Source organism: Motacilla alba, chromosome 23 (genome assembly GCF_015832195.1).
Source record: "Motacilla alba alba isolate MOTALB_02 chromosome 23, Motacilla_alba_V1.0_pri, whole genome shotgun sequence".
Taxonomy (NCBI): domain Eukaryota; kingdom Metazoa; phylum Chordata; class Aves; order Passeriformes; family Motacillidae; genus Motacilla; species Motacilla alba.
The window spans coordinates 6,257,822-6,282,904 of NC_052038.1; the positions used below are offsets into that span (position 1 = coordinate 6,257,822).

Sequence of the window (25,083 nt, forward strand, 5' to 3'; positions counted from 1 at the left end):
TGGGCAGCTGTGAGTGGTCACTCCCTGGCCTGAGTGATCTGTGTGTGTGCAAAGGCCTTCCCTCAGAGTTGTTTTCTGATTGCTGTTCCTTCCTCCCCTCCTGTTTTTCTCCCCCCCTGTAGCTGCCAGGTTTGCTGGAACTCTTGGTGGAATATTTCCGGCGCTGCCTGATCGAGATCTTTGGAATCCTGAAGGAATACGAGGTAGGAGACCCAGGGCAAAGAACACTATTAGATCCCGAAAGGTTCTGCAAATCTTCAGCTTCCTCTCCGGAAGAAGGGGAGGAGGACGATGAGCCACGGAGCCTGAACTGTGAGGAGGAAGAGGAGGATGACGAAGAGGAGGAGGCTGCGTTTTCGAGCAAGGACAAAGTACCTCTAGAGAGCAGCGAGGAGAAGCTAGTGAGTAAATTTGACAAGCTTCCAGTGAAGGTGGTGCAGAAGAACGACCCCTTCGTGGTGGATTACTCGGACAAGCTGGGCCGGGTGCAGGAGTTCGACAGCGGGCTCCTGCACTGGCGCATCGGCGGCGGGGACACCACCGAGCACATCCAGACACACTTCGAGAGCAAGACCGAGCTGCCCTTGCCTCACAAACGAGCTTCCTGCTCCTCTGCCCTGAGGAAACGTTCAGCAGCCGAGAGCAACCCGAGCCCCAGGGAAGGGGAGGCTCCCGCGCCCGACGGCTCCTCGGAGAAGAGGATAACTGCCACCATGGACGACATGCTCTCGGCACGCCCCGGCTCCCTGGCAGGGGAGGAGGAGGAGGAGGCCAAAGCTTCGGAGACGGCGAAGGAGAGCAGCAAGTTTCCCTTTGTCATCAGTCCAGCTCAGAGCCACAGAAATATAAAAATCCTGGAGGATGAACCCCACAGTAAGGACGAGACGCCGCTCTGCACCCTCCTGGACTGGCAGGACTCTCTGGCCAAGCGCTGCATCTGCGTCTCCAACATCATCAGGAGTTTATCGTTTGTGCCAGGCAATGACTTTGAAATGTCCAAACACCCTGGGCTGCTGCTGATTCTAGGGAAACTGATCCTCCTACACCACAAGCATCCAGAACGCAAACAGGCCCCCCTGACCTACGAGAAGGAGGAGGAGCAGGACCAAGGGGTGAGCTGCAACAAGGTGGAGTGGTGGTGGGACTGTTTGGAGATGCTGCGTGAAAACACGCTGGTCACGTTGGCCAACATTTCTGGGCAGCTGGACCTCTCCCCTTACCCGGAAAGCATCTGTTTGCCTATCCTGGATGGACTCCTCCACTGGGCAGTGTGTCCCTCGGCAGAGGCCCAGGATCCCTTTCCGACACTGGGACCCAACGCTGTCCTCTCCCCTCAGAGACTGGTTTTGGAAACACTCAGCAAACTCAGCATCCAGGACAACAACGTGGATTTGATCCTGGCCACGCCGCCGTTCAGCCGCTTGGAGAAGCTGTACAGCACCATGGTGCGGTTCCTCAGTGACAGAAAGAACCCGGTGTGCCGGGAGATGGCCGTGGTGCTGCTGGCCAACCTGGCCCAGGGGGACAGCCTGGCCGCCAGAGCCATCGCCGTGCAGAAGGGCAGCATTGGCAACCTGCTGGGCTTCCTGGAGGACAGCCTGGCCGCCACGCAGTTCCAGCAGAGCCAGGCGGGGCTGATGCACATGCAGAGCCCGCCCTTCGAGGCCACCAGCGTGGACATGATGCGCCGCGCCGCCCGCGCGCTGCTGGCCCTGGCCAAGGTGGACGAGAACCACTCGGAGTTCACCTTGTACGAGTCGCGGCTCTTGGACATCTCCGTGTCGCCTTTGATGAACTCTTTGGTTTCACAAGTTATTTGTGATGTACTGTTTTTAATTGGCCAGTCATGACAGCTGTGGGATCCGAGCCCCCGTGTGCGTGTGCGTGAGTGGAGAACTTAGAAACTGACTGTTGCCCTTTATTTATGCAAAACCACCTCAGAATCCACTGTCTGCCCTGCGCTGTCCTGCTTCTCCCTCGGGGAAGGATCTCCCCGGCCCCTCTCCCCCTTCCCTGCCCCTCAGATTTGTCCCAAATCCCTTATTAAAGGAGACAAAGTTCTGTCTACATAGAAGACTTTTTTTATTTTAACCAAAGTTACTGTCGTTTACAGTGAGTTTGGGGAAAGACGACTTGCCGTGTTATCCCATTGACAGGCACCACTTTCATAACTGTTTTTAATGGTAAACTCTGAAGGACAAAAAGTGACTGCTGAACTCTGTGTGGTTTATCGTTGTACATTCACAATCTTGCAGGAACCAAGAAGTTACCAGTTGTGAACAGACCTTGTCCAAGGGAGGCCTGTGCAGTAGCGTGTAGAACTCCATGTACTGTACACCTTAAACTGTAAACATACTGTAATAATGTCTCACATGGATAAAAAAAAAAGAAAAAAACGCTGGATCAGCAGCAAGCTGTAGTTTTTAAAAATGTTTTTAGTTAATGTTGAGGAGAAAAAAAGGCTTTTCCCCCAAAGTATAATGTGTGAACCTACAACACCCTGACCTCTTTCTCTCTTCCTCCTTGATTGTATGAATAACCCTGAGATCACCTCTTAGAACTGGTTTTAACCTTTAGCTGCAGCCCAGCGCTGCCACGTGTGTATATATATATGACGTTGTACATTGCACATACCCTGAGACTCCTGCAGTTTTGTCCCTCCCACCCTTTATAGTATGACGAGTTAACGAGTTGATGACCTGCAAAAGCGAGACACAATTATTTAATCTCTTGCCAGACATCCCTCCCTGGAGGATGCTGTACAGGTCTCTGTGTATAAAGTCATTGCTGTCTCAGCAGCCAATCAACTTATAGTTTATTTTTTTCCTGTTTTTGTTTTCTTTCTAATCGAGGTGTGAAAAAGTTCTAGGTTCAGTTGAAGTTCCTGATGAAGAAACACAATTGAGATTTTTCAGTGAATTCTGCATATTTGTATTTCAGACGATGTAGCTAAAAACTTGATGTAAATTCCTCCCTTTTTTCCTTTTTTGGCTTAATGAATATCATTTATTCAGTATGAAATCTTTATACTATATGTTCCACGTGTTAAGAATAAATGTACATTAAATCTTGGTAAGATGTTTGTAAGGGTTTTTTTTATGGGCAGGACAGGGAGGGCAGCTCAGTGCTGCCCGAGGCCTGCCCTGCTCAGCAGCTCTGGTGCTGCTTGCTCTGACTTTGCTTTCCCTGCTGGAATTTTTCCTGAGGAGCTGCCCAGGCTCGGGATTGCAGCGTGAGGCGAAGCTGTGGCTGCCAGGGAGGGAAGGGCCTTGCTGGGAAGGGAGGCAGTTCCCTCCCAGCTCTGGAAAATGGAAAATTTCCCTTCCCCTCGCATTTTTCACATTTTCTCGGGAGCGTGGCTCAGACCCTTGACTTCCTCCCGAGCCGGGGCTTTCCAGCAGACAGAGCTCCCCGGCTCTCCTGCAGCACACAGGCCAAGCTCAGGCTCTGTGGACGAGGATCTGCTTCAGGGCTTTGCAAGCAGGTATTTCACTTAGCCCGAGGCTTTGTCCTCAGTGGATACTGCAAGTAGGGTAGCTGGAACTGCTCCGAGCTCATTAAAGAAAAAACAGCTTCTTTTAAAGGCAAACATCATTCTTGTTCAGAAATTCCCCTTGTTTTATCTTCCCAGTCCTCTCCTCAGGAGCTCTCAGTTCCCAGAGCCTTCATTCCTCAAACTCCAGATTCCTGGGAGCGACTGTGCCGAAATCAAAAGAGTTTTTTCCTGAAAAGTCTCGTCTGTCAGCAGGAACGGTGGGAGCTCTTCCTGGCAGGAGAGTCCTTCAAATGGATTGCTCAAAAGGCAGGAACGGCGCTGGGCTTCCTTGGCTTCGGGAAACGCTGGCTCCCGGGATTCTGCTGGCCTCGGCCAGAGCACACCCAGCTCCCCGACAGTCCAGCTGCGAGCTCCAGGAGCTGTGCTGGACCTGAAGTGCACGTGGAAGTTGTGCTGCTGTCCCTGAGCAGAAGGGAGCCAGCAGTGACATGGAGGCAGGTAACGGCAGCAGCTCTGTTTGCGTGCGTTTCATCATGGCCGAGAGGGAGGAGAGGCCGCAGCGCTCCTGAAGACACATTTCACCAGAATTCTGCACCCAGCGGATCCGAGGGGAGGAATTCTGCTCCCCGTCACTTGTGTGCGCACAGCCACAGCCCTGTGCGCTTCTCAGACAGTGAAAATGAAGGGCAGAGATGAGAAATGAGTAAAATGAGAACATGATGCTTTGGGCCTGATCTGTACCCAGATCCTCCAATTCAAGGAATTCCTTCCATCACCTTTGGACTGCAGTCACTCTGCTGTTCCCCATTTTTTTGCCAGCAAAGAAAACATGAGTTCTTCCAAGGCTGATGCCCGATGAAAGCGCTCATGGAGTCTCCTGAAGGGCCCAGCAGCCCGCCACGGTTTCTCCTTCACCCCAGGGTGGGTCCGGGCCGGCCCTGAGGGCTTCACTGAGGGCTCTGGCTGAACTCAAGTTTTCCCCTTTGCTGGCAGAAATGGGGAACGGCAGAGAGGTCGGGTCAGAGAGAGGCGTTTAGCGACCTCCCCTAGGAATGGAAAGCTTCGGGTGCACAGCGTGAGGGGTTGTTATTGAGGCCGGTGCCGGTCCCGGTCGCGGCTCCCCCGCCCGCCCTCATCAAAGATGGCGCCGCCGCCCTTCCCCACACGCGCGCGCCGCCGCCGCGCGACACCAGAGGGGGCGTGGCCGGACGTTGCGCGCGCAAGGGGCAGCAGGCGGGGCCAGAGAGCCGCGCGCGCGCCGCGGGGAGGGGCGGGGACTCCTCCCTCCGTCCGTCCGCAAGGGGGCGCTGCGGCACCCGCACCGGAACCGGGACCTGAGCCGGGACCGGCACCGGAACCGGGACCTGAGCCGGGACCGGCACCGGAACCGGGATCTGAGCCGGGATCTGAGCCGGGACCGGCACCGGAACCGGCATCTGAGCCGGGATCTGAGCCGGGACCGGAACCGGGATCTGAGCCGGGATCTGAGCCGGCACCAGGATCTGAGCTGGGATCTGAGCCGGGACCGGCACCGGAGTCGGAGCCGGGACCGGGATCTGAGCCGGCACCGGAGCCGGGGTGTCCCGCCGCCCTCGGCCCGGCCCCGGGACCGGCGGGAGCCGCACGGTGAGGCCGGAGGGGCCCAGCCGGAGGGGCCGGGTCGGGCGGGGTTCGTGTCCCGGGCAGCGCCGTGTGCCCGGGCCGGGCGCTCCGGGCCCCCTCCCGGTACTGCTCAGCGCCGGAGCTGTCCCCGCTCCGGAGCAGCCGCGGCCGGTCCTGCCTGGCGGGGAGGGCAGAGCTCCGTGGGTACCAGAGGCTCCGGCTGCCGGGGAACCGCCGCGGAACCGGCGCCGGGCAGCCCCGGGGCGGCAGGACCGCGCTCCCGGATGGGCTGGGCACGGCAGGAGCTGTCCCGTCCCTGTGCCCTGCTGGAGCCGCAGCCCAGCCTCCGGGGGCTGGGCACAGCTGGCTTCTGATCCACAGCTGGGCTCTGAGCAGAGCAGGGTTCTGATCCCCAGCAGGATTCTGATCCACAGCTGGATTCTGATCCACAGCTGGATTCTGAGCCACAGCTGGATTCTGAGCCACAGCTGGGCTCTGATCCACAGCTGGGTTCTGATCCACAGCTGGATTCTGATCCACAGCTGGGTTCTGATCCACAGCTGGATTCTGATCCACAGCTGGATTCTGATCCACAGCAGGGTTCTGATCCACAGCTGGGTTCTGATCCAGAGCAGGTTCCATTCACCCCCTGCGCTGTTGCTCGAGACAAACCCACTCCCGTTTGCATCCCGATCCAGGGCAGCACTGCTGGGCCCGCAGCCTCTGGAGCAGCAGCTGCCCCGGGCAGGAGGGATGGCCGAGAGCGCCCAGGCAAACAGGATTTCCAAAATCCTGCTGCGTTCCCTTGGCGTCCTGGTTAGAAGGGGTTTTAGAAAGAGTCTGGAGCGCCTGTTGAGTCTCACAGCAGGCTGGGGAGGTGCCCGGTGCCCAGCCCGTGCTGGGATGGGATGGGATGCGGGCTGGGGAGGTGCCCGGTGCCCAGCCCGTGCTGGGATGGGATGGGATGCGATGGGATGCGGGCTGGGGAGGTGCCCGGTGCCCAGCCCGTGCTGGGATGGGATGGGATGCGATGGGATGCGATGGGATGCGAGCTGGGGATGGTACCGGGCTGCAGCAGCACCCCGTGCCGCCGGGAGCCGGCTGCGGGCCGTGGCGGGGAGCTGCCGCTGTGGCGAGCGGCTGCTGCCACCGGCTGGTCCCTGCCCTGCACTGCGGCTGCCGGAGCCGCCGCTGCCGTTCCGTCCTCCTCCAGCGGCCTCTGCCCCGTCCCTGCCCACATCCCTCTGCCAGCGCCGCTTCCGAACTGCGATTCGCAGCTGAGAGCCAAGGGGAGCGCAGAACCCAGAGAGAAAAACATCTTTAATTCAGACTTTGCACGTTTTCCTGCTGGAATATTTATAACACCTCTCTCCCTCTCCTTTGTGTGTTCGTGCAGGTGCTGTTTCCCACAGGATTTTTGGGGCAGAGCCATTCCTGACACTGAGATCTGGATCCAAACGGGGCTTGTGGGCTGCAGCTCTTTTGAAGGCTTTGCTCTGTCACAAGGTGTGCTGCGTCGTGACAGGAACAGGCTTTTTAAAGCTGTTTGCTTTGAGCTCTCTTGGCACATTCAGGCGAGGCTTTTTCTCTGCTTTTTGAAAAAAACTATATTTAAAGTGCCGGGACAGTTTTTGCCGCTGTGCTTTAATAGGATTTGCAGCTGTGAATGTGCTTTAAAAGAGTGTACAGCTGGGTTGAAGTGTCCCCTTGCTTAAAATAACGTCACAGCTTCGTGATGCAGGAGAACGTGCCTCCCACCAGTTGCTTTGTGAGTGCTGGGGAGCACAAGGGGAATAGGAGCAACCCCAAAAGTTTTACCTGTGGTTAAATAGGAAGCATAACCCTGTGGTTGGGGATTGGAGCTGTCAACGAGCCGCTCTGGATCTTGGTTTTTGCCTTGCTGATGATTTGCTCTCTGCCCTCTCGTGCAGTTTCCCTGGCAGGGTTTTTTCTCCACAGTGGCACTAGGGAAATGTCAGTGATTTTAGGCTGTGGAAGGATGGATTTGGGGATCTCTGTGTGTTGCAGATGCTGGAGCAGACAGAAGGCAGGATGTGGTGTCACTGGCAGCCAGCGAGAGCTGTGGGCTGTGTGTTTCTCTAACTGAAAAGCAGTTGGTGGCCGGGGAACCAACGGAAGAAAAGTTTTATCTTAAAGAGCTGCACAGCAGATCCTGCCTGCCTCCCGTGGCTCGGGGCCAGGGGATCAGAGCTGGGCCCCCACGGCACCCAGGACATGCAGGCACTGAACTGGGGAGGCTGCACAAGGAGGCTGAAATCCCTCAGGGGAGGTTTGCAGGGAGGAGGTGGACGGGTGGATTCAGAACGTGCAGGTGGCAGGAGCTTTGCCAAAATACTGGAAAATTGCAGGTGGTGGCACAGAGTTTGTGTCCTGCTGGTGCTGCCTGTGCTGGGGGAAGCTGCGTGCCTGAGTTCCACCCTGCTCTGGCAGAGCTGGTGCCATGGAGCCAGCTGAGTAAATCCATTCCTGGCTTCCCAGGGGCAAACACGGAGCAGGAGAGAGGAGGGAGCTCCTGGCAGCCCCACTCAGCAACTGCTTACACGGGGGTTACGCTCAGAGTCCACAGGAATCCTGTCTCCATTCCAAGAAAAAGAGGCTTAGATCCCATTCAGGGCATTGGCACTGGGTGTGCGTGAGGATGCTTGGCTCCAGCTGCTGCAGCTCCTGCTGAGGCAGCCGAGCAGCCTGTCTGCTCCAGGGATTTACCCTGGCCCGGGAGGAGCGGGCTCAGAGAACACGCCAGAGCCTCTCTCCCTCAGTGGCTTGGCCAAGGTTAACAAGTCAGGGATTTTTTTTTTTAGTAGGAACAATATCAAAGAGGTCTCTGCATCATCTCCCAGATCCGTGAGCTCTTCCATAAGCGACTTTCTTGTTCACAGAGACTTGCACCTTTCTAGTGCCTGACAGCAAATAAAGGCACAAAATTCACCAATGAGGCTGAAGCCAGAAATCCCTTTCTCTGTCCTCTGTGCTTACCCACCCAGGTTTCCCAAACTGGAAGGAGAATTCCCCTGGCACCGGTGACCTCCTGAGGCAGTTCCTGGGTGTGGGATGGAGCTGTGGAGCCGGGCAGACCCCCAGCTCCGAGAGGTCGTGTGGTTCTCCCTGCGCTGCCGGGCCCTGGCGCTGCTGCTGCAGGCAAGTCTGTCCTCCAGCCAGGGAGGCTCTGCTGGGGTTTGCTGCTCCCAGAGATCCATGAGCTGCTCCTGCACAATGGGGAAGTCATCCTCTCTGGAGAGCCAACAGGCCGTCTGCAGCCAGGGGTTTTACTTACAGGTTGCTGTGAAGTAAAACTGCATTAATTTCCTTGTGACTTGCTGTGTTTTCATGCTGCTGCTGCAAGAGGCTGGTTTGGCTCAAAGTGTGCTGATTACAGAAAAGGAACAATAATCTCCTCCTGTACATTCCTCACAAGTCTTATTTCCAGAGACATCCTGCTCTGAGCATGGGAGAGCTTGGTTGTGACAGCCAGCACAGAGCCCAGCCATAGCCATGAGCAGCTTTCCCTGCAGGGATCCATGCTGGATCCCAGAGATTTATTCTGTTCGGATGTAAACACCCCAAAAGGTTGTGTCTGCACCTTTTCACAACCTCGTGGGCATCTTGGGCTCCGGCCTCGGTGCCACTCTCACCCCTTGTTGGAGCTCTCCTGCCCGCTGCTCTGGGTACCGGAGCATCTCTTGTTTTGCAGGCCGTGTTTAACCTGCTGATCCTGGAGCCATCTCTTGTTTTGCAGGCCGTGTTTAACCCGCTGATCCTGGAGCCCTGTCTTGTTTTGCAGGCCGTGTTTAACCCACTGATCCCAGAGCCCTCTCTTGTTTTGCAGGCCGTGTTTAACCTGCTGATCCTGGAGCCCTGTCTTGTTTTGCAGGCCGTGTTTAACCCGCTGATCCTGGAGCCCTCTCTTGTTTTGCAGGCCGTGTTTAACCTGCTGATCCTGGAGCCCTCTCTTGTTTTGCAGGCCGTGTTTAACCTGCTGATCCCGGACCACGCTGCCGATGCCTTCTCCCCGCCGCGGCCGGGCCCGCGGAGCTGCTGGGACGTGCTGGTGGAGCGGCTGCTGGGCGGGCTGGGCCGCTGGGACGCCGAGCATTTCCTCTTCATCGCCGAGCGCGGCTACCTGCTGGAGCACAACTGCGCCTTCCTGCCGCTCTTCCCGCTGGGGCTGCGGCTGCTGGCCGCGCTGCTGCCGTGGCCGGAGCAGCTGCAGCCCCGCGGCCGGCTGCTGCTGGCGGCCGCGCTGCTGAACGCGCTGCTGGCGGCTCTGGCGGCCGCGGCCCTGCTGGTCCTGGGCCGGGCGGTGCTGCGCCGGCCGCGCCAGGCCTTCCTGGCCGCGCTGCTCTTCTCCGTCAGCCCGGCCGGCGTGTTCCTGGCCGCGGCCTACTCGGAGAGCGCCTTCGCGCTGCTGGCCTTCGGCGCCATGTGGCAGCTGGAGAAGGGGCGCAGCGGGCTCAGCGGGCTGCTCTTCGCCCTGGCCGCCGGGGCGCGGGCCAACGGGCTGGTCAACGCCGGCTTCTTGCTCTACTGGCGCGCCAGGCGCTCGGCGCTGCAGCTGCAGGGGCGAGCGGCGTCCCCGAGGAGGCCGTGCCAGGCGTGGAGGCAGGCCCTCGGCCTGGCGTCCTCAGCAGCGCTGATGTGCGCCGGGGTCTCCCTGCCTTTTGCCTTGTTTCAGTACTATGCCTACCTGAGGTTCTGCGAGCCCGGCGCGGCTCCGGGCCAGCCCGTTCCCGAGCCGCTGCTGCAGATGGCGCGGGACAAGGGCTATCGTGTGGCGGGCGTGGGTGCGGATAAACCCCCCTGGTGCTCCCAGCGCTTCCCTCTGGTCTATTCCTATATCCAGGACGCTTACTGGAACGTGGGCTTTCTGAGGTACTTTGAGCTCAGACAGATCCCAAATTTCCTGCTTGCTCTGCCCGTCACCCTTCTGTGCTCATGGGCTGCCTGGACCTACGCCAGCACAAACCCCCGGCACTGCCTGACTCTTGGTCTAGAGAGGAGCAAGAGTGAAGAGAGGGGAAAGGCGAGGGATGGATTTTGTGGCCCTGCTGTCTTCGTGTACGTGGTCCACAGCACGGCCCTGCTGGCGTTCGGGTTCTTCTGCATGCACGTGCAGGTGGGACGAGGGATTCCTTGTGGGGCTGGGGCGGTGACAGCGCAGCAGTTTGGGTGATTTCTCCTCTGCCTGTTGTCTCCAGGTGCTGACCCGGTTCCTTGGCTCCTCCTCTCCCATCCTGTACTGGTTCTCAGCTCACCTGCTTTTGGAACACGAACCTTTACTCTGGAGCACAGGGACTGATAATCCAACCTCTGGGAAGCGTCCTCTGGGTGGATCTCACAGTTCCTGTGGGAAAGGGACCTCGGACAACCCCGTTGTGCGGCTGCTGCTGAACTGGCGATCGATTACCCCCCTCAGCAAGAGCATCCTGGGCTTCTTCCTGGGCTACTGGCTGCTGGGGCTGATCCTGCACTGCAACTTCCTCCCGTGGACGTAGCGGGCTGTGCTGGCACAGGAGCTCTGCTCAGAACTGAATCCCAGCTGCTCTGAAAGCCCGAGGTGGCTGTAGTGTCGCTGTCGTTGCAGTCACAAAGGTGTTACTCCTCCGTTGCCACGTCCCAGGCGGGATGTTCTCCGTGGTGTGATGCTGCAGCATCCTGCCCCGCTCAGCTGGCATTGCTGACAGCCAAAATGCCCATCACCAGCCTGGGATGGGGAATGCACCTGGGTTCCTGCGTCTCCTGGGGGAGGTTACGGCGGGCACGGATTTGTGGCAGGGTGCTGTGATGGGTTGGGGGATTCGCTGGGATGTGTGGTGGGCACGGCAGGAGGGCAGGGGGGCTCCAGCTGCCCTGAGCTGCTCACACTGCTCCGGTTCTTTTTCCATGGTGCCGGTTCCGAGCCAGGCGGGGCAGGGGGCACGGCGGGAGCGGCAGCGCTGCGCGGGCACACGCACGGCCCCAATAAACACGTGAAAGTTACCGGAGAGGCGGCTCAGCCCCGGCCTGGGCTCGGGGCAGGGGTCGGGGTCCCGGGTTCCAGGATCGGGTTCGGTGCCGGGTTCCGGGATCGGGGCCGGGGCTGGGGCCGGGGTCGGGGGTTCGGGGTCCCGGGATCGGGTTCGGGGCCGGGTTCGATGCAGGGTTCCCGGATCGGGTTCGGGGCCGGGTTCGGTGCCGGGTTCCGGGTTCGGGTTCGGGTTCGGGTTCGGGTTCGGTGCCAGGTTCGATTCAGGGTTCCGGGTTCGGTGCCGGGTTCGATTCCTGGTTCCGGGTTCGGTGCCGGGTTCGGGTTCGGGGCCGGGTTCGGGTTCGGGCTCGGGGCCGGGTTCGGGTTCGGGTTCGGGTTCGGCGCCGGGTTCGGGTTCGGGTTCGGTGCCGGGCCCGCCGCGCTGCCGGTGCGGCGGCGGGGCCGGCAGGGGGCGCTGCGCGGCGGGGCGGGGCCGGGGCTCGGGGCGGGACCGGCGGGGCCGGGCCGGGAGCGGGGCCGGGCCGGGAGCGGGGCCGGGCCGGGAGCGGGGCCGGGCCGGGAGCGGGGCCGGGCCGGGGCTCCGGGCGCCGCGGCGGGGCCATGAAGGACTGCGAGTACCGGCAGATCCCGCCCGGGGCGGCGGCGACCCCGGGCCCGGGCGGGTCGGCGGGCGCGGCGGCCCCGCGGGCCGGAGCGGCGCGGCGGCCCCGCAGGAAGTGGGAGGTGTTCCCGGGCCGCAACCGCTTCTTCTGCGGCGGCCGCCTCATGCTGGCGCGGCACAGCGGCGTCTTCGCCCTCACGCTCGGCCTCATCCTGGCCACCAGCGGCCTCTTCTTCGCCTTCGAGTGAGTCGGGGCCCGGCGGGCTCGGGACCCCGGAGCCGAGCGGGCTCCGTGCCTCGGGGCCTGCCCCCGGGGCTGCCCGTCCCCCCGCTAAGGCCTGCCCTGGGGCAGCCGGGGTTAGCGGGCGCCCCACGCTGGCCCCGTGCTGGGAGGGAGGTGGGCTGGGGGTCGCCTCCCCCGCGGGATCCCCGCTGTCCCTCCTCCCCGCTGCCCCCAGACCCCCTTTGCAGGCAGGCACTGCCCCATCACCTGTGCCCGGGTGTGTTTGTGGAGAGCAGGGGTCGTTCTGCGCTTTGTTTGCTCAGTCTGGCCCCAGGAAAGGGTTTAACGTCCCCCTGGGATGCCCCCCTGGCCTCTGAAAACAGCCCCCAGGTCTCCCCTTTTGCTCCCAAGAAGAGAATTGGCCCAAAATTGCAGCCGGGAAACCCCCAAGGCTCGTGGGCTTTGTCCACCACTGGGATCTGGGACCAGTGTTTCTTCTAAATGGTGAAACCCTGGGTCTGCACTGGAGCTCGGCCCCACTGTGCAGCAGAGTCTGGGGAATTGGGAGCTGCATCTCCCCAAAGCTGGTCCAGGGACGCTCCCTGCTCCTGCAGCCTGAGGGAGGGGAGAGCCAGGAGCATCCCGGTGTGTCCTGTGCTGCCCTGGGGAGCTGCGGAAGGAGCACCCTGTGTTCCTGACACCTCGCAGGGTTCTGGTGTCCTGCCTGCGTCTCTGTCCCGGGAGGGATGGGAGCCGCTTTTCCCTGGAGCGGGGGGCCACGCCTGCCTTTGGGTCTCGGCGTTATCCCTGCACGTCTGGGATGCCCGAGCCTGCTGGTGGGGAGATGAAAGTACTTGATCGGATTAGAGGCTCTGAGAAGTCAGATGAGCCGAAAGGGACAGGCGGCTGCGGGGAGCAGGCAGGGCACCCCGATGGAAAAGCCCCTTTCTCAGCATCCTGCGTGCCCTGACAGCTCCGTGCCAGGTCGGGGGCTGACGGGCAGCTCAGCACAGAGCCGGCTTTGTGCGGCCAGGCAGAGCACTCAGCACATCTGCTCTGCCTCCCTTCTTGCCGAGTCACTCTCTCGTGCTTGAAGATGCCCTGGAGCTCTCCCAAGTTGTTATTTTAGCAGGATGCTTCTGTTGCACAGTTTGCTGGGCGTGCAGCAAATGCATCTGGTCTGTGTCTGTATTTCATGGTTTCTGTGGGAAAACCTGGCACAGGGTGCCCAGAGCAGCTGGATCTGCCCCTGGAAATGTCCAAGGCCAGGCCGGACAGGGCTTGGAGCAGGCTGGGACAGTGGAAGGTGTCCCTGCCCATGGCAGGGGTGGCATGGGACAGTCTTTAAGGTCCAAACCACTTGGGAATTCTGTGATTCTGTGATTTCTCGTTCCCTAGTGAGGCAGGGTGGGCTCTGGAGGTTCCCTCAGGAAAGAGCTGACAACCAGCTCACGTCTCTCCTTTCACAGACCTTTCTGTCAATGACTGAGGGGCTCAGGCTTGGACTGAAGGGGTTTTGTTGCTCGGTGGGTGCTTTGTTCTGGACAGCTGAGCTGGGGAGGTGAAACAAAAGTTGCTTAATCCTCTCAGAGTGCTGCAGTGCCTGAGCACTGCCTGCAGCCCTCAGGGCTGGGGCAGCCCATCCTGTGCTGGCTCTGGGTGCTCTGCAGGAGGGGACAGTGGCTGTGTGTGTGCAGGCTGTGTCCTCTGCTGTCCTCAGCTGCTGCCCTGGTGTGTGTGGGGTGTGATCACAGCAGTCCCCATCTCTGCAAAAACAGCCCCAGGTCGGCTGCTGAGCCCAGTACCCCGTGATAGGTGGTAGTGTGATGTCCCAGCTGACAGCGGGTCTGTGCAATGATTGATAACAATTCCATTTCATTTATCTTTCAACAGCTGTCCCTTCCTTGCCAGTCACCTGACCCTGGCCATCCCCATCATCGCTGCCGTCCTCTTCTTCTTTGTCATCAGCTGCCTGCTCCAGACGAGCTTCAGAGACCCAGGAATCCTGCCCAGAGCCACCCCCAGCGAGGCTGCAGACCTGGAGAAGCGAATTGGTGAGAGCTCTGATCCCTCTCCTGGTTTTGGCTCTGTGTGTGTCTGTGCACCTTCCAGGCTCAATGAGGCCCCTTTCTTGGGTCTCGGCTCCTTGAGGTTGGTCCAGGGGGGAGAAAAAAACAGAGTTTCAGATTGTGAGGCTTGACAGTGTTTGCCAGTCGTGATGAGAGGGGCAACAAGCTCCTCTGGCACAGCAGGCAGTGCCTCAGAGAGGATCTGCAGAGTAGCCCAGGTGCTTTCTGCTCCTGTTCAGTCCCAGCGCTTTCCCAGGCAGCAGAGTTGAAGGACAATTAATGCTTTTTGCTATTGCCATTGAGCCTGCTGTGCTGCAAGGTGTTCTGTAGAGTAGGCTGATGTTTGTCCTCTTCTAAAAACTGCTCTGTCACGCCGGTTTGGGGACAGCCAAGGAGGTGTTTGCATCCAGGAGCCAAGGACCTCACTGATGTGACAGGTTGGAGCAAATGCTTTAGCAAAGCTGATGTGAGACAGCTTGAATCTGTCCTGCTGAAGACAGATGCAAGGCAGTAATTCTGCATCTGACTTAAAAAATGGTTTTTAAATATCCCCAGAGTGGTGATCCATGTTTCTATTTATAAGGGCCTAAAGCAGTAATCTGGCTGCAGATGCTGCCTGATGTGCCAGCTGTTACTGCTAATATAATCCACTTATTATCCTCTTAACATGCTCACTGTTGCATCACTACTTTCAAAGAGTTCCTCACAGCTGGAAAGGTACTTTTGTGGGAGTGACTAAAAGGAATAACCCCCAAAACTGCAAACATGACACCGGGGGTTTCCAGCTATTGCTGTGTACAGCAACAGTCTCCAGCCCCCAGGGAATAATGGAGTGCCAGCACACAGAGATGTAACTTGCAGTGCCCCTAAAAATCCTCAGTTTAAACCTGGAGGAGGAGGAATCCTCTTGTGCTACGAACACAAACATGTCAAATTCCAGGGCATCTACTGGAGCACTTGAGACCTGCTGCTGTCCTTCCCCACAGTGACGGAGGCGAGTCCCTGCAGGCCAGGAGTGCTGCAGCTGTGGGGTGACAGATTGTGTGCTGGCAGTGGCAGGGGTGCTCCTGTGCCAGAGCCACACGTGCCTTCACAGCCAGGCTGCCTGTTGTGGCCTGCTGGACACGCAGAGATGAGCTGGTGTTCCTGGGCTGCTGCTTCACACTCACTGTTTGTAAATTGCTTGACTTCCCGCAGCACTGGGCACTTGCTGCTTCCTGTTGGCATCCCAGCAGCATTGCCACCCAACAAAGACAGGCCGTAAATAATGCTGGAGCTGACTGCAGCTCTTGGCTGCCCACCCTGCAACAAACCCTGTCTTGCGCTCCGCTAAAGCCAGGAGAGCGCGTGCCATCCCCTACCCCAGCTGGGGGTGGCACAGGGCTGTGAGTGTCCCTCCTTGTCCCTGCAGACAGCATGGGCAGCTCCACGTACCGTCCCCCAGCCCGCACCATGGAGGTGGTGATCAACAAGTACGTGGTGAAGCTCAAGTACTGCTACACCTGCAAGATGTTCCGGCCGCCGCGCACCTCCCACTGCGGCGTCTGCGACAACTGCGTGGGTGAGCGGGGCTGGGGAGAGCTGGGCAATAAACAGGATATCCCCAGCTGGGAGGGACCCACAGGCATCCCTGATCCAGCTCCTGCCCTGCCCAGACACCCCAGCAGTGCCACCCTGGGCATCCCTGGCAATGCTCCTGGAGCTCCGGCAGCCTCGGGGCCGGGACTGTTCCCTGGGGAGCCTGGGCAGTGCCAGCACCCTCTGGGGGAAGAGCCTTGCCCTGATCTCCAGCCGGGCCCTGCCCTGACACAGCTCCATCCATTTCCTCTGGCCCTGACACTGATCCTGTCACTTGTGTTCCTGGACAGATTGCTTTTTGCTTCTCCTGAAGGATTATAAAACAGGATACTGCATGCTCTGTCTCCTTTGCGTTTAAATGGAAGGCAGCACCAGAGCAGTGGCTCAGGGCGGGGGGCAGCACATCCCAAACTCCATGGCTCTGTTTTCCCTGGTTTTGGGAGGGTGGTTCTGTAAAATGCAGTGCAGGCCTGCACAAACACTGGGTGTGCTGCAGGCTCCTCAGTGTGTGTGGCCAGGCCGTCCCCAGGCTGTGCAGACACCGTGGAGACTTTGTGCCTCTGCGCTGCTGCAGAGAGGTTCTGCCCTCGGGGCGCAGGGGGAAGATGCGTTTGTAGCTCCTCTTTCGGGGGGCTGAGCAGAGTCTGCTCCACGCTGGGTGTGAGGTGGCAGGAGCCCTCCTCACCTCGAGCCTTTGTTGCAGAGAGATTCGATCACCACTGCCCCTGGGTGGGCAACTGCGTGGGCAAGCGCAACTACCGCTACTTCTACGCCTTCATCCTGTCCCTGTCCTTCCTCACCGCCTTCATCTTCGCCTGCGTCGTCACCCACCTCACCCTGCGTGAGTCCTGCCCGGGGCTGTGCTGCTCCAGCACTGCTCTGGGTCCCTGCTCCCCCAGGACACAGCACGGGGAGGGTCTCAGGGGGTCCACCAGCAGCTGAGGGGTTAAAGGGTCCCATGGGTCTGCCTTCACCTCGCTGCAGAGGGGCTCTGGGGGCTGGGGATGGGATTTGCTTCCCCAGAGCAGGCGAGCTGCTGGTGCATCCACCCTTACCCTGGCAGGGAAGGTGACTTTCCCTCCCAGCAGCCCCAGATCTGCTGGAGCCGTGTCCATGCAGTTCCTGCAGCGTCCCAGACTGCGGCTGTTCCTCAGGCAGACAGACAGAGCCACACGGCCCACGGGGGTGGAGTTCTGGCTGGAGAGGCAGGGCTGCCTTCTGGAATCCATGCCTTGTTCTGTTTGCTTTGCAGGCTCTCAGAGGGACGGGTTCCTGGCCACTCTGAAGACAACCCCTGCGAGATATCCTTCTGCTGGCAGCAGCTCCTTGGGGTGCCCAGCACTGCTAATCACTGACAGAGAGGGGCCAGGAGCTCTTTGCAGGTCACCCTGGTGTCCTTTCCCCAGAGTAATTTGGTCCCCTGGCTACGTGGGACTAAGGGTGGGTTGTTTCCCAGTTTGCAGGTTTAAAGAGCTGGAGCAGGCTGTGCCTTGGTGCATCCCTGCAAACCAGCTCAGGGAATGGGAAGCTTGCCCAAACCTCCCCAAACAGTCCTCTGCCTCTCCTTGTGGGATGATTTTGTTCTTTGAGACTTCCTTGACTTCTGTTTCACTGTGCTGGAGCTGGTGATTTGTTTTTTCTCAGTCTGGTCCATTCTGGGCCTCTCAGGTTTTCACACTTACTTAGTCGCCTCCAACCTGACGACGAACGAAGATGTAAGTACCTGGATGCCTGTCCTGCTGCCAGGCTGCCCATGACCCATCCTGGGCAGCTTTCAGGGCATTCTTGGCTGCCTCAGTGCAGTGTTCCACTGCCTGAGATAACCCAGTGCAGAGCACACAGCCTGTGCCCACGGCTGCACTTTCAGGTGGCTGAGTTAGAACCATCACGTGTGTGTTTTTTCCAGTCTGTTTGTGGCCTCGCTTAAAATTAGGAGCTGTGAGATTAAAAAAGGGAGGCTGGCCCAGGGGAGTATTTGGGTGTGAGCTTGGTGATCTGAATTCAGCATCCCGTGTAACCACGGGTTTCCTCTGAAACCTGGGCCAGTCCCTTTGTGTCTGGCAGTTCCTCATCTCTAATTAGCAAGCAACGTACAGACATCTGATGAGATTTACCTTCAAATCTGGGGTGTGCACAGGCTCCAAGGACCAAATGAGTGCCCTGAGTGGGGCAGATTGTATGGAAAAGCAGGATCTGTCTGATCCTCAGAGTCAAAATTCGCCCTTCTGGCCAGAAGTACCTGTAATCCTTGCTGGGAGCTTCCAGCACTGCAGAAAGTGTGTTTGCATCCCTTTTGCTTTTGCTTTTTCCCTTTTCCCCCCCACCTTACGTTCAGAGGTGTGGCAGAGCTGCTCAGGGCCGTGTGAGTGAAGCTCGCAGTCTGTGCCCCAGCACTGGGAGCACCAGTGGCCCGTGGCTCCAGCCTCGTGCTGCAGCTGGGGAGAGGAAGTAAAACAAGAGGAGGAAACGTGCTGGTGAAGGTGCTGGTGCTGGTTCAGCGCAGCCTGAGCAGCTGTGGCAGCTGCCCACCCCCTGTGCCACAGCAGTTTCGGAGCAGAGCTGGGGCAGCTGCTGGCGTGGGGGCAGAGGAGCCCCTGGGCTGGGAATCCCCGGGCTGTTTGTGCAGCCTGAGGGCCCAGGAGCCCTGCTCTGATGGGCGCCAGCCCTGGAGACCACGAGGGCAGCAGGAGGACGGGGTGGTGTGGCAGATGGTGGCAGAGGTGGCAGCGGTGACGGTGGCATTGCTGTGCAGCACAGGGAGGGCACAGCTTGGGAGCTCTGCAGCTGCAGGGCTGCACTTCAGCAGAGGCAGCACGTGGCTGCCTGTGCCTGCAGGTGTCCTCCCCGTGCTCTGGGGCAAACCTTCCACCCCTGCAAGGATCCGCTGTGGTGTCACTGTCTGCTCTCTGTCCTTCCCCTCCTAATCTCTGTCCATCCCTTTCAGATCAAAGGGTCCTGGTCGAACAAGAGGGGCTCGGAGTTTGCCAATCCCTACAGCCATAAAAGCATCCTCACAAACTGCTGTGCAGTGCTGTGTGGGCCGTTCTATCCCAGGTAAGAGCCCCTGGCCTCCGGGCTCTGGGAACTGCCAGGGCAGATCTGCCCATGGCAGCACAAACGCCTGCTCACGGGGGGAGGAAAGCTTCCCAGTCTGCAGAGGAAGGCTGGGGATGGATGAGTGGGACATGAACTGCATTGGAACTGGATAAATTTGGGTCAGCTGTAGTTGTTTTGTGGAACTTGAAGATAAATCCTGCAGTTGGGTAAGGGGAAGAGCAGCACCCCAGATGGCAGCAGATGGTCAGTCCAGTACAGGCACTTCTTGTCCCCATGGCAAGGGTTGGAATGAGGTGATCTTTAAGGTCCCTTTTGCCCTAAACCATCCCATCATTCTGTGCCTCTTGGCACCGTTTTTGCTCCTGTTCTCTTGAGCCTCTGGCAAGCAGCCGAGGGAGATCCCCCAGTGCAGAGACCCTGGGCTTCAGGGTGAGCTCACCAGGGGTGCTCAGTGCCCCAGCACAGCCTCCTCCCTGCCACAGGGCAGCTGCAGCTTCCTCACAGGATGGGGCAGCTGGGCAGAGTCAGGCCCTGCTCTGCTCTGCTCCTTGTGTCTGAGGAGCTGCCTGGAGCCCCCAGCCTGTCTGGGGATGTGGGGATCCCTGGGGGAAATCCTGCTGCTGCCTGGGTGTAAAGCAGCAGAGTGAAGCGTGGTTTGTATTTTGTACCAGGGCTCTCTGCAGTGTCCCCGGGCTTTGTGCTGGGTTCAGAGGTGCCCAAATGCAGTGCTGCCATTCAGAGCTGCTCAGTGTGTGCATTCAGGGAGCCAGGCTGGGAGGCTGTGGGGAGGACAGCAGCGTTCTACTCCATTTGTTCCTCTTTCATGGTGCTTTCATGTTCTGAAGCCCTTTGGCCAGTTCCCCTTTGGGTTTGTGGTGGCCCAGAGCTCCCTGTGGCTCATGGTGGGGGGGTCTGTGGCTCATGGGATGGGGTCTGTGGCTCATGGGGGGGGGTCTGTGGCTCATGGGGGGGGGTCTGTGGCTCATGGGGGGAGTCTGTGGTTTATGGGGGGGGTCTGTGGCTCATGGGATGGGGTCTGTGGCTCATGGGGGGAGTCTGTGGTTTATGGGGGGGGTCTGTGGCTCATGGGGGGAGTCTGTGGTTTATGGGGGGGTCTGTGGCTCATGGGGGGGTCTGTGGCTCATGTGCTGGGCAGGAACCCTGTGCTCCAGCATCCTGCCTGTGCTGTGCTCAGCAGTTCGTGGGAGAGGAGCCTTCCCTGTGGCCTGTGAGCTCCCAGGTTCAGTCTTTTTTCCCTGAGCTGCTGTTCCCTTCCTGTTTTCCAGTTTGATAGACAGAAGAGGATTTATCCAGCCAGATGTTGGGACCCCGTCCAGTCCCAAGAGTGAAATCCCTTCCCTTGGAGCCAAAACTGACACCAGCATGGTAGGAGGCATCCCCTAGCAGTGCTGTGGTGTTCCCAGTGCCTGCTGTGCCTGCACCTTGCTCCAGCCAGTACCTTCCCCTGTCCCATGCCTGGCCTCAGGCAGGACAGCCCTGGCACCCAGGGCTGCCAAAGACTCGAGCCACGCGTTGCCTTCTTTTTTTTTTACATTTATTTATTACTTTTTGTTCATTTGTTTCATTGTGATGTGGCCCGTCAGGGGTGCTGCCTGACAGAGCCCAACAGCTTGTGGGACCCTTGGACTCGTGCTGGAAGCAGGGGGTCCCCAGGGGTCCCCAGAGCCCTGAGCTCCGGGGCGTTGCTGTGATTCCTGCTGGGAATGAGGTGGGCACTGGCAGATGATTCCCAGTCGGGGCTGGGCTGGAGGAGCTGTCCCCTCCCTGGTGTCCCTGTTAGCTCCATGCACACGCCCTGTTCCCTGGGCCCCTGTGAGGGCTCTTCTGGCTCTCAGGCTGCAGCAGCTTCCCCCCTCCAGAAGCTGCCGTGCCTGGGTGAGCTGGGCTGTGCAGCTGGGAGGACTCTGGCTCCCAGCAGACCTGGAGGCCAGCGAGGATGTCCTGGGGGATCCCTGCTGATCCTGTTTGCTGCCTGGGGCCGTGTTGTGGCCCTGCCACTTGGTCAGACGTGTTTTGCAGCAAGGACACGAGTCAGGGGACCCTCATCTAGCAGGGAAGAAGAAATGCTCTGTGCTCTGTGCCTCTCAGGAGATGCAGGTCACAGGGCTGCAGGGGGCAGGTCTGGGAGCTGCAGCTTCCCAGGATTGTGTCCTGTCTGTGGACACCAAGAGGCAGCGGAAAAGTGTGTGGATTCCTGAGGGTCCTGAATCCCTGAACTCCACCTGAATTCCTTCCCAGGTGGGGTTTCACGAGGAGGCAGTGAGGGGTGCTGTCTCTGGTAAGCTCGTGGTGTGCTCTTGGTTTGGGTTTCTGAGCAGCAGTGTCCCCAGGGCTGTCCCCAGGGCCCTGGCAGCCGTGCCAGCTGCCCATCCACGAGCACCACTCTGCACCAGGCAGCCAGCTCCGTGTCCCTGGGCTGAAGGCAGAGTCACAAACCTTGTAGCAATACTTGAATCGTGTTATTCGAAGCTGCTGGATATTTTTGCACAATTTGTAGGGCTTTTTTCTACGTAGAACATTTTCTGTCCTGTGCAGGGAGCGCTGTGCACGTTGGCACCAGGGCAGAGGCTCACAGTGCCGAGCTGCCTGTCAGGTTTCCTTGGATCAGACAGACCAGTTTCAGCCTCAGGCAGGGGCAGCACATTTTGGGGGGCCAGCCCAGCCCCCCTGAGCTCACCAGCATCGTGCTTTGTACTCTGCAAGTGCCTGTGCCAGGGGGATGGCAGAGGAGCAGTGAGGAGGGGGTTACCAGGGGCCAGACTCCTTCCTGTTTTTTATTTAAACCAGTTTCCTTTGTTACTCAATAAAATTCTATTTTGAAAGAGTTAACTGCTTGGATGATTATTTTCCTCCTTGAAGACAGAAGGGGGCAGGTGTGTCCCAGTGTTTGGCATCTCCCGGTCCCAGCTGGACTCAGGCTCAGGCCTCACCTGGAAGCTCCTGGAAGCTCCTGCTGGCAGGGGTGAGCAGCAGCTGGCGCTGCTGTGACTCCTGCTGGAGCGAAGGGAATTTGCTGTCCCGCATTTCCCGGCTGGGCAGGGGCTCCTCCCCTCCACCTCGGTGTCCTTTCCCCAGCTGGGATCTGTGCCCCCGTCTGTGCCAGCCCCTCTGGCCCCGTGGCAGGTGTGAGGTGCATGACCTCTGGTGTCTTCCCCAGGAGGATGCCTGCCAGGACTTTGCCATTTCCTGCACAGCCTGACGGGATTTGCCCCTCCTCGGACGCTTGCCCTGATTTCTGGGGGTTGGCTGGTAAGAAAGTGCTTCCTTCTCCCTCTCTCCCTGCAGCCACCCATCTCTCCCTTGCATGCCAGCTCTGGCCCCGGAGCCCCTCCATCCCCCAGGATCCCACCGGCATGGGGACGTGGTGCCAGGGCTGTGGGGGTCAGGGGGCACCTGCGGAGGAGGAGTTTGGTTTTCCCTGGCTCTGTGCTGGGCTGGAGCCACCCTGTCTGCATGGGGACACTGTGGGACACGGGTGGCAGGGGGGCAGAGGGCTCTGCAGCCTGGCCTGTGTGAGGAAACCCCAGCCAAGGAGAGGTTTGGTGTCTGGAGGAGCCGTGGCCCCTGGGGCGGGTCTGGACCCCCATCCCTGACCCGTTCTGTGGCTTAGGTGATCCCCCGGCCCCTCTGCCCGTTTTCCTCTCTGCAGCACCCGGTTCCCCCTCCTGTGACCAAGGTAAGTTCCTTCAGGGCACCTTGGGATGGGCTGTGTCCCCTGTGGGCCGTGAGCTGCCCCTCTGCCCCCTGCCTGCAGCCCCCCATGAGCTCCGGAGCCCCCTCTGCCCCAGCCTGCTCCCACTCTGCCAGCGAACCCGGATGCTAGCCCTGCTCCCACAGCTCCTCTGCTTCTGGCACTAACTCTCTTTTTATCTTCCTCCCCTCTCCTCTCCCTCGCTCCGGGCGGATCCAGCGCCGCAGCAGCCTGAGCCTCTCGTGGGGCACCCACGGGAGCCGAGCCCACAGCCATCACCACCTCGAGTGCCTCCCTCCCTGCGTCCCTCCTTCCCCGGAGCGGGGGCAGCGGCCGCGGCTGGGAGCTCAAAGCCATACAGCCCCCGCAGCGAGGAGAGCGAAACCAGCCCCGGGCGGTCCCTGCCGTGCCCCGGGCGGTCCCTGCCGTGCCACGCCGCCGGACGGTCCCGGGGTCACCGGGGGCTCCCCGTGGCCACCGTGGACACTCGGGGACAGTGTCTCCCCGCCGTGGATGCTGGAATGTCGTGGTTGGCTTCCCAACGGGATTTTGGAAGGAGCAGGATCTCTGCAGAGCGTTTACAGCCAAGCCAGCTTGGGGGCATCGACCCCAAACCCTCGCAGCCCCTCCAAGCCGTGCCCGTGTGCCAGAGGACTTTCCCAGTGGGAATTCGAACCTGGTCAGTTCATCCCTGCAGCCCCAGGCCAGCTCCCCTGCCAGCCTCACCCCAGCACGGCTCTGGGTTTAGGGGAAGGGGCTCCAGCACCTTGAGCTGCCTCCCTGGGCTGAGAGCTGAGCGGAGCAGCCAGGCCTGCCCCAGCCCTGTAGGATTCACCGTCTGTTTATGCCTTTTACTTTTGTAACAAAATGAAAGTTTCTCCTATTTAGCGTACTCGGGTGTCTGGCTCTGCTCCGCGGGCGGAGGGGAGCGGCTCCTGCCTGGGCAGGCCCGAGCAGAGCCGAGGGAAGCCACCGGGGGCTGGCACTGCTGTGCCCCCGGCCGTGGGGACGGCAGCCAGCAGCTCCCCGAGCTGGGCTGTGGCACAGTTTGGGGCCGGTCTCGGCCGTCCACGGCTCTGCACCCTCCTGTGCCGGGGAAGGGCCAAGCCAGGCCGGGAAGGAGCCGCGGCAGTGCCCGCGGGACCCGGGGCACCGTGAGCACCCCTCGGAAAAATGCGTTGTCCGCTGCTGTTCTGGGAGCTGGCAGCGTCGGCGCAGCCGGGGGGAGCAGCAGGCTGGGCAGGGTGGCTGGGCAGGGTGGCTAGACGGGCTCTGAGCCCCGTTCCAGCGCCGCTGGGAACAGCCACGAGCATCCTGTGCCTGCTGCCAGCGCCCAGCCCACGCCTGCCCCGGGCTCACGGGGCTGGAGACGCGCCCCGGCCTGGGCAGCGTCCCCAGGGCGGCCTTAGCCGGGTGCCCCCTCGCCGGGGATCACAGAACCGCTGGATGGTTTGGGATGCCCCTTCTGGCGCTGCCGTTCGGCCTTCGGGGCACCCACGGGTGCTCTGTGGGGGGATGGTGTGGGCTCTCCCACAGCCCAGGCGCTGGGATCCGGGCTCTGCCCTTCACCCACCCCTGCTGGCCGTGGGACTGGTGGAGTAGAGCCTCCCTGAGCCTCCTCTCAGCCAAAATTTGGCACTCTGGGCAAGGGGGATCCCCCTGGGGTCTCCCCACGGTTAGAGAGCCCCAGTGCAGGGGGGGGCAGGATCATCCTGGGCCGGCTGCGAGCCCTTCACCAGGCCTGGGGACTGCAGACCCCAAACCCAAAGTCTGGCTTTGCTCCCCGAAGGAGTGTGAGCTCAGATTAACCCACCCAGGGATTCCTGCCTGGGGTTTTCCAAGCTAGGAGGTGGATTTTGGCAGGCTGGGTACGTTGGGGTGACCCTTTGGCCCCCGTCCTGCTGTGGGGGGTGGGTTTTGTGCCCCGTGGAAGTTCTTGGAGGGTCTCTGTGGGTCTGCCTTGTGTCCTGGGCAGAGGGTGGGAGACGGGCCGAGGTCTCCTGCTCCTTGCTCCCTGGGGATCAGCTCACCACGGAGGGGCTGCGGGCACCTCGGCGGGGCCGGACACCCTCTCGCTGCTGCCCCGGGAGCCCCTCGATGGCACCCTGGCACCCCAAACCCCAGCACCCCTGGGCACCCCAAACCCCAGCACGTGTCAGGGGCTCGGCCGGGAAGGGGAGAACGACCCTGAATCCCTTTTTGCTGAACTCCAGGGTGCAGAGGGGGTGATGTGAAGGCTGGGGGTATTCTCCTGGGCTCGAAGTGGTCGGGAAGAGCATCCTCACGGCTTCCCTGCCTCCCCCACGCCAGCCGGCTCCGCTGGGGCGGCGCGGGGGGATCCCGGGGCGCTGCGGGCAGGCAGCAGCAAAGCGGCGAGAGCTCAGGAAAGAATCACAGCCCCCTTTTCGCCCTGGCGCGGAGCCGCCCGCCCCGCCCTGCCCTTCCCGCACGCTCCCGCACGGAGATAAGGCCGGGCCGGGGCCGGGGCCGCGCCAGCGCCCGGCGTGTGGCAACAGGCTCGGAGTGAAACTCAGCGCAACTCAGCTCAGATCCCTATCGGGCACCCCGCGGCCCACGGCCAGCCCGAGCAGCCGAAAACCAAAAGCAGCGAACGCTGAAAGGATCGCGTCTCATTTCCAGCGGGGGACGCGGGACGGCCCCGGTGCGGCGGGGAACGGCGGCCCTGCCGGAGCTGCTGGGGTGGGCTCTCCCCCCGCTGCTCCCCTCACGGGGAGGCTTTTTGGGGGTCCGACCCTGCG

General features: G+C 60.5%; 3 protein-coding genes across 12 annotated transcripts in view; all 3 read left to right on the forward strand.

Annotated features, from left to right (window-relative positions):
• ARID1A (AT-rich interaction domain 1A) overlaps positions 1-3,078 on the forward strand; it is a 54,411-nt gene extending 51,333 nt beyond the window's left edge. For 2 of the 3 annotated variants that reach the window (XM_038161102.1, XM_038161103.1), the window contains one exon: positions 123-1,850. In XM_038161102.1, coding sequence (XP_038017030.1) covers positions 123-1,850 — 1,728 coding nt within the window. Of the gene's footprint in view, positions 1-122 lie in introns of all 3 variants that reach the window. The other variant, XM_038161101.1, reaches the window with a different exon arrangement.
• A 1,914-nt stretch (positions 3,079-4,992) lies between these two features.
• On the forward strand, positions 4,993-11,150 carry PIGV (phosphatidylinositol glycan anchor biosynthesis class V). Of its 7 annotated transcripts, none has more exons than XM_038161107.1 (5): positions 5,091-5,122; positions 6,495-6,604; positions 8,104-8,257; positions 8,811-10,232; positions 10,315-11,150. In XM_038161107.1, exons 3-5 carry the CDS (start codon positions 8,171-8,173, stop codon positions 10,609-10,611), a joined length of 1,806 nt encoding a protein of 601 aa, XP_038017035.1. In that variant the 5' UTR covers positions 5,091-5,122; positions 6,495-6,604; positions 8,104-8,170; the 3' UTR covers positions 10,612-11,150. The 7 variants fall into 7 exon arrangements, with proteins under 7 accessions (XP_038017038.1, XP_038017035.1, XP_038017034.1 ...); XM_038161106.1 differs by having other exon boundaries at positions 5,095-5,122; positions 7,127-8,257; XM_038161105.1 differs by lacking the exon at positions 5,091-5,122 and adding an exon at positions 5,901-5,975 and having other exon boundaries at positions 6,027-7,339.
• Positions 11,151-11,612: 462 nt separating this feature from the next.
• On the forward strand, positions 11,613-23,277 carry ZDHHC18 (zinc finger DHHC-type palmitoyltransferase 18). Of its 2 annotated transcripts, XM_038161115.1 has the most exons (10): positions 11,613-11,929; positions 13,802-13,962; positions 15,389-15,538; positions 16,259-16,396; positions 16,808-16,856; positions 17,168-17,270; positions 18,500-18,609; positions 19,899-19,998; positions 21,791-21,882; positions 22,544-23,277. In XM_038161115.1, exons 1-9 carry the CDS (start codon positions 11,685-11,687, stop codon positions 21,830-21,832), a joined length of 1,098 nt encoding a protein of 365 aa, XP_038017043.1. In that variant the 5' UTR covers positions 11,613-11,684; the 3' UTR covers positions 21,833-21,882; positions 22,544-23,277. The 2 variants fall into 2 exon arrangements, with proteins under 2 accessions (XP_038017043.1, XP_038017044.1); XM_038161116.1 differs by lacking the exons at positions 21,791-21,882; positions 22,544-23,277 and having other exon boundaries at positions 19,899-21,752.
• The last annotated feature ends 1,806 nt before the right edge of the window (positions 23,278-25,083 follow it).

Excerpts from the sequence above, each read along its gene's own strand:
- PIGV (XM_038161110.1), top strand. The coding sequence starts at position 8,171 with ATGGAGCTGTGGAGCCGGGCAGACCCCCAGCTCCGAGAGGTCGTGTGG. Across the intron at positions 8,258-8,810 it reads CCCTGGCGCTGCTGCTGCAG|GCCGTGTTTAACCTGCTGAT; the intron begins GCAAGTCTGTCC and ends CTTGTTTTGCAG. Across the intron at positions 10,233-10,314 it reads TCTTCTGCATGCACGTGCAG|GTGCTGACCCGGTTCCTTGG; the intron begins GTGGGACGAGGG and ends TGTTGTCTCCAG.
- ZDHHC18 (XM_038161115.1), top strand. The coding sequence starts at position 11,685 with ATGAAGGACTGCGAGTACCGGCAGATCCCGCCCGGGGCGGCGGCGACC. Across the intron at positions 11,930-13,801 it reads GGCCTCTTCTTCGCCTTCGA|CTGTCCCTTCCTTGCCAGTC; the intron begins GTGAGTCGGGGC and ends ATCTTTCAACAG. Across the intron at positions 19,999-21,790 it reads CCAAAACTGACACCAGCATG|GAGGATGCCTGCCAGGACTT; the intron begins GTAGGAGGCATC and ends TGTCTTCCCCAG.